This window comes from Balaenoptera borealis (genome assembly GCF_965194805.1).
Source record: "Balaenoptera borealis genome assembly, chromosome: 1".
NCBI lineage: Eukaryota > Metazoa > Chordata > Mammalia > Artiodactyla > Balaenopteridae > Balaenoptera > Balaenoptera borealis.
This window is the reverse complement of record NC_138860.1, coordinates 41,108,566-41,121,911: the sequence shown is the minus strand read 5'-3', so window position 1 is coordinate 41,121,911 and position 13,346 is coordinate 41,108,566. Positions and strand designations below refer to the sequence as shown.

The window sequence follows — 13,346 nt, the reverse complement described above, 5'->3', positions numbered from 1 at the left end:
TAATTTGATAGGGATTGCAGTAAATGTGTAGATTGCTTTGGGTAGTAAATTCATTTTCATAATATTGATTCTTTCAATCCAAGAACATGGTATATCTCTCCATCTGTTTGTATCATCTTTAATTTCTTTCATCAGTGTCTTAATAGTTTTCTACAGAGAGGTCTTTTGTCTCCCTAGGTAGGTTTATTCCTAGGTATTTTATTCTTTTTGTTGAAGTGGTAAATGGGAGTGTTTCCTTAATTTCTCTTTCAGATTTTCCATCATTAGTGTATAGGACTGCAAGAGATTTCTGTGCATTAATTTTGTATCCTGCAACTTTACCAAATTCATTGATTAGCTCTAGTAGTTTTCTGGTGGCATCTTTAGGATTCTCTATGTATAGTATCATGTCATCTGCAAACAGAGACAGCTTTACTTCTTTTCCGATTTGGATTCCTTTTGTTTCTTTTTCTTCGCTGAATGCTGTGGCTAGGACTTCCAAAACTATGTTGAATAATAGTGATGAGAGTGGCCATCCTTGTCTTGGTCCTGATCTTGGAGGAAATGCTTTCAGTTTTTCACCATTGAGAATGATGTTTGCTGTGGGTTTGTTGTATATGGCCTTTATTATGTTGAGGTAGGGTCCCTCTATGCCCACTTTCTGGAGAGTTTTTATCATAAATGGGTGTTGAATTCTGTCAAAAGCTTTTTCTGCATCTATTGAGATGATCATATGGTTTTTATTCTTCAATTTGTTAATATGGTGTATCACATTGATTGATTGGCATATACTGAAGAATCCTTGCATCCCTGGGATAAATCCCACTTGATCATGCTGTATGATCCTTTTAATGTGCTGTTGGATTCTGTTTGCTAGTATTTTGTTGAGGATTTTTACATCCATATTCATCAGTGATATTGGTCTGTAATTTTCTTTTTTTGTAGTTTCTTTGTCTGGTTTTGGTATCAGGGTGATGGTGGCCTCATAGAATGAGTTTGGGAGTGTTCCTTCCTCTGCAGTTTTTTGGAAGAGTTTGAGAAGGATGGGTGTTAGCTCTTCTCTAAATGTTTGATAGAATTCACCTGTGAAGCCATCTGGTCCTGGACTTTTGTTTGTTGGAAGATTTTTAATCACAGTTTCAATTTCATTACTTGTGATTGGTCTGTTCATATTTTCTATTTCTTCCTGGTTCAGTCTTGGAAGGTTATACCTTTCTAAGAATTTGTCCATTTCTTCCAGGTTGTCCATTTTATTGACATAAGAGTTGTTTGTAGTAGTCTCTCAGGATGTTTTGTATTTCTGCTGTGTCTGTTGTAACTTCTCCTTTTTCATTTCTAATTTTACTGATTTGAGTCCTCTCCCTCTTTTTCTTGATGAGTCTGGCTAATAGTTTATCAATTTTGTTTATCTTCTCAAAGAACCAGCTTTTAGTTTTATTGATCTTTGCTACTGTTTTCTTTGTTTCTATTTCATTTATTTCTGCTCTGATCTTTATGATTTCTTTCCTTCTACTAACTTTGGGTTTTGTCTGTTGTTCTTTCTCTAGTTCCTTTAGGTGTAAGGTTAGATTGTTTATTTGAGATTTTTCTTGTGTCTTTAGGTAGGCTTGTATAGCTATAAACTTCCCTCTTAGAACTGCTTTTGCTGCATCCCATAGGTTTTGGATCGTCGTGTTTTCATTGTCATTTGTCTCTAGGTACTTTTTGATTTCCTCTTTGATTTCTTCAGTGATGTCTTGGTTATTTAGTAACATATTGTTTAGTCTCCATGTGTCTGTGTTTTTTACTTTTTTTTCTCTGTAATTGATTTCTAATCTCATAGCATTGTGGTCAGAAAAGATGCTTGATATGATTTCAATTTTCTTAAATTTACTGAGGCTTGATTTGTGACCCAAGATGTGATCTATCCTGGAGAATGTTCCGTGCGCACTTGAGAAGAACGTGTAATCTGCTGTTTTTGGATGGAATGTCCTATAAATATCAATTAAACCTATCTGGTCTATTGTGCCATTTAAAGCTTCTGTTTCCTTATTAATTTTCTGTTTGGATGATCTGTCCATTGGTGTAAGTGAGGCGTTAACGTCCCCCACTATTACTGTGTTACTGTTGATTTCCTCTTTTATAGCTGTTAGCAGTTGCCTTATGTATTGAGGTGCTCCTATGTTGGGTTTATATACATTTATAATTGTTATATCTTCTTCTTGGATTGATCCCTTGATCATTATGTAGTGTCCTTCCTCGTCTCTTATAACATTCTTATTTTAAAGTCTATTTTATCTGATATGAGTATTGCTACTCCAGCTTTCTTTTGATTTCCATTTGCATGGAATATCTTTTTCCATCCCCTCACTTTCAGTCTGTATGCGTCCCTAGGTCTGAAGTGGGTTTCTTGTAGACAGCATATAGATTGGTCTTGTTTTTGTATCCATTCAGCGAACCTGTGTCTTTTGGTTGGAGCATTTAATCCATTCACGTTTAAGGTAATTATCGATATGTATGTTACTACTACCATTTTCTTAATTGTTATGGGTTTGTTTTTGTAGGTCTTTTTCTTCTATTGTGTTTCCCACTTAAAGAAGTTCCTTTAGCATTTGTTGTAGAGCTGGTTTGATGGTGCTGAATTCTCTCAGCTTTTGCTTGTCTGTAAAGCTTTTGATTTCTCCATTGATTCTGAATGAGATCCTTGCTGGGTAGAGTAATCTTGGCTGTAGGTTCCCTTTCATCCCTTTAAATCCCTTCCCTTTCATCACTTTAAATATGTCATGCCACTCCCTTCTGGCTTGTAGAACTTCTGCTGAGAAATCAACTCTTAACCTTAAGGGAGTTCCCTTGTATGTTATTTGTCGTTTTTTCTCTTGTTGCTTTCAATGATTTTTCTTTGCCTTTAATTTTTGTCAATTTGATTACTATGTGTCTCAGCGCGTTTCTCCTTGGGTTTGTCCTGCCTGGTAGTCTCTGCACTTCCTGGACTTGGGTGGCTATTTCCTTTCCCATGTTAGGGAAGTTTTCGACTATAATCCCTTCAAATATTTTCTCAGGTTCTTTCTCTCTCTCTTCTCCTTCTGGGACCCCTATAATGCGAATGTTGTTGCTTTTAATGTTGTCCCAGAGGTCTTATAGGCTGTCTTCATTTCTTTTCATTCTTTTTTCTATATTCTGTTCCGTGGCAGTGAACTCCACCATTCTGTCTTCCATGTCACTTATCCATTCTTCTGGCTCAGTTATTCTGCTACTGATTCCTTCTAGTGTATTTTTTCATTTCAGTTATTGTATTGTTCATCTCCGGGTGTTTGTTTTTTAATTCTTCTAGGTGTTTGTTCTTCAATTCTTCTAGGTCTTTGTTAAACATTTCTTCATCTTCTCGATCTTTGCCTCCATTCTTTCACTCTCATTCTGAATTCTTTTTCTCGAAGGTTGCTTATCTCCATTTTAGTTGTTTTTCTGGGGTTTTATGTTGTTCCTTCATCTGGTACATAGCCCTCTGCCTTTTCATCTTGTCTATCTTTCTGTGAATGTGGATTTTGTTCCACAGGCTGCAGGACTGTAGTTCTTCTTGCTTCTGCTTTCTGCCCTCTGGTGGATGAGGCTATCTAAGAGGCTTGTGCAAGTTCCCTGAAGGGAGGGACTGGTGGTGGGTAGAGCTGGCTGTTGCTCTGGTGGGCAGAGCTCAGTAAAACTTTAATTCCCTTGTCTGCTGATGGGTGGGGTTGGGTTCCCTTCTTGTCGGTTGTTTGGCCTGAGAAGACCCAACACTGGAGCCTACCTGGGCTCTTTGGTGGGGCTAATGGCGGACTCTGGGAGGGCTCACACCAAGGAGTACTTCCGAGAACTTCTGCTGCCAGTGTCCTTGTCCTCACGGTGAGACACAGCCACCTCCTGCCTCTGCAGGAGACCCTCCAACACTAGCAGGTAGGTCTGGTTCAGTCTCCTATGGGGTCACTGCTCCTTCCCCTGGGTCCCAATGCACACACTATTTTGTGTGTGCCCTCCAAGAGTGGAGTCTCTGTTTCCCCCAGTCTTGTCGAAGTCCTGCAATGAAATCCCGCTAGCCTTCAAAGTCTGATTCTCTAGGAATTCCTCCTCCCATTGCCGGACCCTCAGGTTGGGAAGCCTGACGTGGGGCTCAGAACCTTCACTCCAGTGGTTGGACTCCTGTGGTATAAGTGTTCTCCAGTTTGTGAGTCACCCACCCAGCAGTTATGGGATTTGATTTTATTGTGATTGTGCCCCTCCTACTGTCTCATTGTGGCTTCTCCTTTGTCTTTGGATGTGGGGTATCTTTTTTGGTGAGCTCCAGTGTCTTCCTGTCGATGAGTGTTCAGCAGTTAGTTTTGATTCCATTGCTCTTGCAAGAGGGAGTGAGACCAAGTCCTTCTACTCCGCCATCTTGAACCAATCTATATAATAAATTTTTATTACCAATTTTCCAATAATTATGAGGAGTGAGTTGTCACACAATGGCATTAGGGCAGGAAGACTATCCCTCCCTCAGTCTCAACTAAAAAGATGTGTTACAGAGATGGACTTTTGCAATGGTAGAGTGAGGACTTCAGTAAATTTGCTATCTCACAAAAAACAATGAAAAACAGTTTGAGCTGGCAGAAGAAAGGTCAATAGAGATTATCTAGTTTGAGGTGTAGAAAGAGAGATTGAACACAAAATGAACAGAACTTCAGAGACCTGTGGGATACCATCAATCATACCAAGATACACATAATGGGAGTCTCAGAAGGCAAGGAGAAAGAGGAAGAAAAATATTTGAAGAAATAGCTAAAAACAACCAAATTTGATGAAAAGTATTAATTTATACAATGAACTATTAAGTGGAGCTCATTGAAGTCCAACTAGAATAGTCAAAGAGATGCATATCTAGAGACATCATAATCAAACAGACAGAAAGTTAAAGACAAAGAAAGTTTTCAAAGCAGTAAGTAATAAATAACTTACTTATCACATACATCAGATCCTAAATAAGATTAATAACTGACTTGTCACAAAAAAACCATGGACACCAGAGGACTAATAGGATGACACCTTCAAAGTGTTGAAGCAAAAAGGCAGTTAGCCAAGAAGTCTATATCCAGCAAAACTCCCCTTCAAAAATGAAGGGAAAATTAAGAGATTCCCAGATCAACAGACGCACCTTACAGGAAATACTAAAAGGAATCCTTCAGGCTTAAATGAAAGGACACCATATATAACTTGATTCCATAGGAAGAAATAAAGGGGTAAAGGTAACTACATAGGTAAATATAAAAGACAGTATAAATGTACTTTTATTTATAACTCTTTTGTTCTCCTGCTTTACAAGACAACCACATAAAGCAATAATTACAAAACTGTGTTGATGGGTGTACAATGTATAAGCATACCTTGGAGATATTGCAGGTTTGGTTCCAGACCACCATAAGAAAGCGAATATTGCACTAAAGCAAGTCACATGATTTTTTTTTAGTTTCCCAATGCAAATAAAAGTTACGTGTACACTATAGTCTCTTAAGTATGCAATAGCATTATGTTTAAAAAAACAGTGTACATACCTTAATTAAAAAATACTTTATTGTTAAAAAATGCTAACCATCATCTGAGTCTTCAGGAAGTTGTAATCTTTTTGCAATAATAACATCAAAGATCACCATAAAAAATATAACAATGTAAAAGTTTGAAATATTCCAAAAATTATCAAAATGTGACACTGAGACATGAAGTAAGCAAATGCTGTTGGAAAATGGTTCTGACAGACTTGTTCAACACAGGACTGCCACAAACCTTCAATTTGTAAAAAATGCAATATCTGCAAAGGGCAATAAAGTGAAGTGCAATAAGATGCTATTTTATGTCTGCATAAAGATCTAATTTGTATGACAGTAATACCACAAAGGAAGGGGGAGGGAATGGAGGTATACTGGACCAAAGTTAGCTAATTAAGTTAGCATTTAACCAAACTAGATCGTTTTAAGATGCTAATTGTAATCCCTAGGGTAACTACTAAGAAAGTAACTCAAAAAAATATAGTTAAACAAGGGAATTAAAATGGTACACTAGAAAATACCTATTTAATACAAAAGGTAATAATGGAGGAACAGAGGAACAAAAAAGATATAAGACATAAAACAGCAAAATGGAAGACATAAATCCTACCTTATCAGTAATTACATTAAATGTAAATGGATTAAACACTGCTCAAAAGGCAGAGACTGTCAAAATTGATTAAAAAAAAAAAAGGGGGTTCCAACTACATGCTGCTTACAAGAAACACTATTTATTTATTTATTTGCCATGCTGTGCAGCTTGCAGGATCTTAGTTCCCTGACCAGGGACTGAATCCAGGCCTGCAGCAGTGAAAGTGGAGCGTCCTAACCACTGGACCACCAGGGAATTCCCAAGAAACACAACTGAGATTCAAAGAAACAAACAGATAAGAAGTAAATGTATGGAAAAGACATATCATGCAAACAGTAACCAAAAGAGAGTTAGACAGTGGCAGTTAGGCAGTAAATATCACAAAAAATGAACTTTAACACAAAAACTGTTATTAGAGTTATAATGATAAGGGACATATCCAAGAGGAAGATAAAACAATTATAGACATAGGCAGCTAACAATAGGGCCCCCAAAATTCCTGAAGCAAAAACGACAGAACTGAAGAGAGAAATAGACAATTCAACAACAATAGTTGGAGACTTCAATATCTCACTTTCAATAATGGATAGAACTTGACAGATCAACAAAGAAACAGAAGACTTAAACAACCAACTAGATTTAAGAGATTTCAACACAACACTCCACCCAACAACAACAGTATACGCGGTCTTCTCAAGTACACATGAAACATTCTCCATGATAAACCATATGCTAGGCCATAAAAAAAAGCCTCAATAAATTTAAAAGGATTGAAAACTTCAAAGTATATTCTACAACCGCAATGGAATAAAATTATAAATCAATAACAGAAAGAAATCTGGGAGTCACAAGTATGTAGAAATTAAACATATTCCTAAATAACTAATGGGCCAAATAAATCACAGAGGATATCAGAAAATATTTTGAAATGAATGAAAACAAAAACACAACATATCAAAACCTATGGGAAACAGATGTTAAACAAAAACTTGTACATGAATGTGTAACATTCTTAACAGCTCTAATCACAACACCCAAGAGGTAGAAACCACCCAAATGTCCATCTACTGATAAATGGATAAACAAAATGTGGTATGTCCATACAATGGAATATTATTCAGCCATTAAAAGGAATGACATATTGATATATGTTACAATATTGATAAACCCTGAAAATATTATGTTAAGTGAAAGAACCCAAACACAAAAGGCCACATATTATATGACTCCATTTATATTAAATATCCAGGACAAGCAAATCCATAGAGACAGAATGTGGATGAAAAGCTGCCAGGGGCTGTGGGGGTGGGAGAATGGGAAGTGACTATTAATGACAAGGGGGTTTCCATTTGGGGTGATGAAAAGGTTATGGAACTAGATAGTAGTGATGGTTGCATAGCATTAAAAATGCACTTAATGCTACGGAATACACTTTAAAATGGTTTAAATGGTAAATGTTAAGTGTATTTTACCACAGTAAAAAAAGTGAAAAGCAATATTTTGAGAAAAGAAAATGTTAAGAAAACACATTAAAAGTCAAGTACTTTAAATAGACACTCAGGTCTAAAACAGAGTTCTGTGATTTAAGCAGAATATCATAAATTTAAAAATTGTCAACACAAAGTTATGTTCCATACTTGTATGTGAGGCCAAGAGGCCTCAAGTGTGGGCTCATCCTCTTCTGGATCAAAATCTGGATTATCACTTGGAGGAAGAGTTCGGAAGATGTTAGCACTGATCTGTAAAGAAAAATAAATTTAGATTCATGTTCTAAATAAACATAAACATATGTTTTTGTTGCTTAATTGAATTTAAAAATGCAAAATGAAATTTTTTTTTAAAATTTATTTATTTATGGTTGTATTGGGTCTTCATTTCTGTGCGAGGGCTTTCTCTAGTTGTGGCAAGTGGGGGCCGCTCTTCATTGCGGTGTGCGGGCCTTTCACTGTCGCGGCCTCTCTTGTTGCGGAGCAGAGGCTCCAGACACGCAGGCTCAGTAGTTGTGGCTCACGGGCCTAGTTGCTCCGCGGCATGTGGGATCTTCCCAGACCAGGGCTCGAACCCGTGTCCCCTGCATTAGCAGGCAGATTCTCAACCACTGCGCCACCAGGGAAGCCCGAAATATTTTTAAGATAACTTTATTTAAGAAAAAGGTTAAGTTGTGGCTGTAAGCTTAGTTCAAAACCTATAAATCTCTTCAAGATATGAAGACAGCCATTTGTTTCTCTCTTTTCTCTGTCCCATAATTCTGACTTCTATAAACATCAAACTTCGTACAGATTACCTCTAGATTCCTCTTCCTTAAATCACAAGTTTTTCTTTCCAAGTTTTGCTTTTAAAAAAAAAAAAAAAAAAAAAGAGGAGGGGAGGGAACTGGGTGGGGGGAGCATAAAGTTCCTAACTCTCCCTATCCCTAACTTGATTCTTTTCATCTTTCCACAACTCCCCCCATATTCTAATCCAGCCATTTACTTACCTTATAACCCAAGAGTTTGGTAAAATATCTCTTACACATACACACCACGCTAAAGAAGAGGAGGATGGGGGTAGAATACTTTCACTGTCATTACAGACATAGTTATTCACTGCCATTACAGACATAGTTATAATACCCCATGATGACTTAATTTACTGTATTTCATTAACTCTGAGCATTTTTTTAAAAAAATATTAATCTCTCTGAAATAAGGATATGCTTTGAGACTCTTCATTTCAGAGTCTTCATTTTAGGTTATAACTTCATCTTTCACATTGTCTGTCTTAGTACCAAAGTAAACTACATATCCTTTTTCTCTAGCAAAGGATGGATTGTGAGCCCAATTCAAAATTCGTTGAAGAATGATGAACAGACTGACAGATCAAATGGTTTAGTAAACATGTAAGGCCCTAATTTTGAGGGGCTGGTCATTTAAGATAAATTATTTGGAGAACAGAGGATGAGACGAGCGTTGTTTGGTGGTGCAAGCAAATTCCCAACCATTCTTATGAAGTAGCATCTATGGTAATCCAAATAACTGCTAACAGTCAATTACTATAACCATAAGACTTAGAAAGTTATAATCCAGAATTTGATTTGCTAGAACTCAAAGCCAGCATATGCGGGCAGAGCCAATAAATAGTTTGATAAATATCAATTTCACAGAGTGGCAGAAAGTCATAGACAGAACTTGAAAAGGAAATATGTCCCATAGGAGGGCATAATTTGCCTTTGAAATCATACTTATTATTGTTGGTAGGAAAAGAAAAAGTTAAACCTTGTAGCCACCAATAAAATTAACTGTATACAGCAAATACACAGAAGAGCTTTAAAGAACTAAGTGGGTGAGTTGGCTTCTTATCTAGAAATTAAGTACCCAGAAGTTAAAAAAAAAAAAAGGACAAAACACACACATCTTTTTACTTGGGAAAAGAAATTAAATCTCAGAATTTATTAGTAAATAGAAAATTACAAAATAATTTGACTCAAATATTTGAGTACTTTCATATCTGAGGCAACAACTTTAGAGAGATAAAAATATCTTCCCTAGGATTTTCAAAATTCCTAATTACAAACCATTTGAAATCAGTAAAGTGGAAATACTGCATTTTCCCCCTGAACATTTTTAAATGACAAACACAAAACAAAGAACAAAATACAAAGTCTATCAATAATCAATACTTATATTCTCAAACTGTCGCTTTTAATTATCTGTGGACTTGAGGAAGCTAATTTCATTTTGATTAATGTTCTCTCTAGAGCTAATCTTTAAAAAAAATCTTAAGGCTTTTATTTTCTTTTTTAAAAAGAAAAAAACTAACCGAAATGTCTTAAGTCCTTTTAATTGGTCTTCTAGTACAATATGATGAAAGAAAACTCAACTAGTATATTAGGGTCAAATTTAACTTTCCTACACATTTTGCTCTTCCCCCAGAACATATATTAGGCACAGGGAAAGAAATTAAGGCAACTAACTTGTATAGTTTATAGCTTAGATTATACTTGCTATATAACCTTCTATAACCAACATTTAAGCTTAAATTGTGTACTCAGTGACTCTATTTATTCCAAATGAATTTTTTGTATTTTGTTATGCCCCAAAATACAAAAACCGCAAGTCCGAAACAAATTTCTACAGTTTGATGGAGAATATGGTTAAATAATTAATAAACAGTATCCTAAACAACCTTACTTCAATACTTTTCACAACAGATATTTCAAATTTTTGTTTACATCATTTAACTTCTTAAAGGTCCCACGTTTTGATTAAAATTCAGTGTTATAGAATCTACATATATGATATCAAAATGTCCTAAATAAGATTTGTTTTAGACCTGACTCCCTTATCCACTGCTGCGATGCTGAGAGCCCCACAGTTTTTCCTTGGTCTTTTCTTCCCCCTTTAGATGTTCTTTCTCCACAACTATTCAGCTGCACATTAATTATCTATCTATCTGTATGATCTTGAGCTTATATCTTTCTCCTAAGCTCTAGATCTGCACTACCCAGTGTGGTAGCCACCAGCCATTGTGGCTATTGAATTCCCAAACTATTATAAAGCAATGACACCATCATTGGAATGGATGGATAATCTTTCAAATGGACTATTTTAAAAAAACATTCTTTTGAGCACATTAATTATTGTATATTTATTAAAAATCAGTCTCATTAAATCATAATTATACCTCAGATCTTACTTGAATTTATATAAATCTGAGGAACTTAAGTCTAGAGGCTTACCATTTTTACTATATCAGAATACGCTGATTCAACAATTACACCACGATTAGTTGAAACATACTCAACCAGTTCATTCAATGTTGCTCTTTTAATTTCTTTGCTCTTCAAGTCTGAAACAGAGTCCATGAAATCAAACAGTATGCAACACTGCTGCAGCTTCTGACAGAAAAGCTCTTGTTGTTCATTTGAAGTGGCATCTGTAAATAAAAATAAAGAGAAATTTAGAAATGACCTACTCAAAAGTTACCTTCATATGTTTACCAATTTTGTAGAAGCTATTCACATACATAAAGTAAAACTTCTCTCAAAACTCTAGTGAGAAATTTACCCATCTAATCCCATTATTCACGCCAGACATGAATTTCTATCTTCCTCCTCTCTCACTACCCACAATCAATCATTAAATGTTACTGATTCCGTTTCTTTAACTTATCTGGAATCTATCCTTTTCTTGTCATTCCCTCTGCCACTTTAATGGCCCTCACATTCATCATTTTAGACTACAGCAATGACATCCTAACTGCTCCTCTTGCCTGGGGCCATAACCTGCGATTCCTGATTTATCCTCTAAACTACTTCAAAAGCTAAAATCTTGCTAAAATGAGAATCATTCTGATCATACTCAATACTTTTCAATGATCCTCCAAAAATTACAGAATGACGTTCAAACTCCTTAGGATTGTATACAAAATGAAGCTGCCTACGGCCAAGAGTCATCTCTCAACACTATCTAGCATGCACCTTCACTTTGGTTAAACCATGCTCTCTGCAATTTCCTGAAGATTTTACACTGTTTCCTCTGCCTGGAATGCCCTTTTCCCACATTTCCACCCTGAGAACTCTCCCCATTTATTAATAAGTTTCAGCATAAGCATATTCCACTCTCAGAAGCTTTCTCTATGGCACTGAAGCTAAATTGGTTGGTTAATCCACATTTACCTAAATGTATCTTAGGTGCTATCTCTATTGCAGTATTTACTGTGCTATATGGCAGTTACATTTTACATGTATTATACTCCTAGATTACGAGGCCCCCAAAGACAGGAAACAAGTGTTCTCCCTTTCTTTCTCTCTCTCTTCCTCTCCCTCCGCCCTCTCATTATCTAGCACAGTACCTGCCACACAACATGCATTCAGTAAATGTTTATTGTTTTATCTTCTACTGAGTACAAAAATATGGGCACATTATAATCATTTGATTCTAACAAATGTATTAAAGCTTTTTGTTTGCAACATTCAAAAAGTAATGAAATTTCACTTCTGAATTTCAAATCTATAAACAAGGACCTTCAGTTATTCAGCTCAATTATTTGTTTCTTGAACTACTGAGATTAAATTTTTAAAAATCATGTATTCCAATACTGATACTGAGCTCATAGTATACAACAGTATTCCTTCATTCAAAACCAATGCCTGCTTTATATAAAGATAGAGGTAGAAATCTTCATAAAGATGATAACCTAACCAAGGATACCCATGCTTTTTAATTCCCCTGGGGCAGGAAGCCAAGTGAAATTACTTTGCAGCTATATTCAAGTGCTGTCCTTAAAAAGCTGAGCTAGATAAGGTACTGCTAAAATATAGCAGGTCAGATATCGTAAGCCCACTCACACAAAGAAGACAAATACAGCATATCCTTTTGATCAGTCAATTTTGTTCAATAACTTAAAACATATTTACAAAAAAACATAGATATATTATAAAGAACGACAAAATTCACATGACTTTTGAAGTAAAAATATAAAGATTCTAAAAAAATTTTGAATTTGCTGCAACCCATTTATGGCTATGCCAGCAGAAGCTTCTTCTGTGGTAGTGCCACACTTACAAAGAGTTTGCATAACACTCTATGTTCCAAAATCAATAATGGCTCTCTGCTACATGAAAGCCAAGGTCTACAATCCTAAGACTGGCATCAGAGTTCATGTAATATTGACAGAGTACATGACATTTTTGATGATCACTTCCATAAAGTTTTTGATTCAAGAACACCTTTATTTGAACTGTTCTTTTGTGGGAACATTTTTATGTATCCTTTTAAAAAAAGACCATTAAATTTGTAACTACTTTCAATACCAAGTAATTTGTTAAACAGTTATCTTTACCCAGAAGTTTATTAAACCTCATTCTATTGCAGGTGAGAGTGAAGCACCATCCGACATACATACTGCATATAATCTTACCAGTCATAATTCACTACACTACTTCATCCCAAAATGACCATCAGTTATTCTAAGTAGAATCTGCTCATTCCCTGAGAAGTTAGTGTATCTAAAATGGCCTTTTTCTTAAATTCTCTTGGGGTTTTCTCCCTTAAAGTTAAAAAGGTATCCACTTAAGATTGGTATTTAGTTTATTTCAATTACTAAATAGACGTCTGCTTAATATAAATACTTGGCTTGAAAAACTAGAAGATGGACACCCGTCCTTTTTGTAAGCTTCCTAATCAGGCTAAACTTATTAGATTGGGTATGTATTATACATTAAAGAAGTGGGTGATAATTTGGGCTGTAAGAATCCTTCTCAA

General features: G+C 35.7%; 1 protein-coding gene across 2 annotated transcripts in view; it reads right to left on the bottom strand.

Annotated features, from left to right (window-relative positions):
* PPP2R5A (protein phosphatase 2 regulatory subunit B'alpha) overlaps nucleotides 1-13,346 on the bottom strand; it is a 99,987-nt gene that overhangs the window by 41,849 nt on the left and 44,792 nt on the right. For both annotated transcript variants that reach the window (XM_082400299.1, XM_082400300.1), the window contains exons 2-3: nucleotides 10,820-11,016; nucleotides 7,740-7,841 (exon numbers count right to left, since the gene is read on the bottom strand). In XM_082400299.1, coding sequence (XP_082256425.1) covers nucleotides 7,740-7,841; nucleotides 10,820-11,016 — 299 coding nt within the window. The remainder of the gene's footprint in view (nucleotides 1-7,739; nucleotides 7,842-10,819; nucleotides 11,017-13,346) is intronic.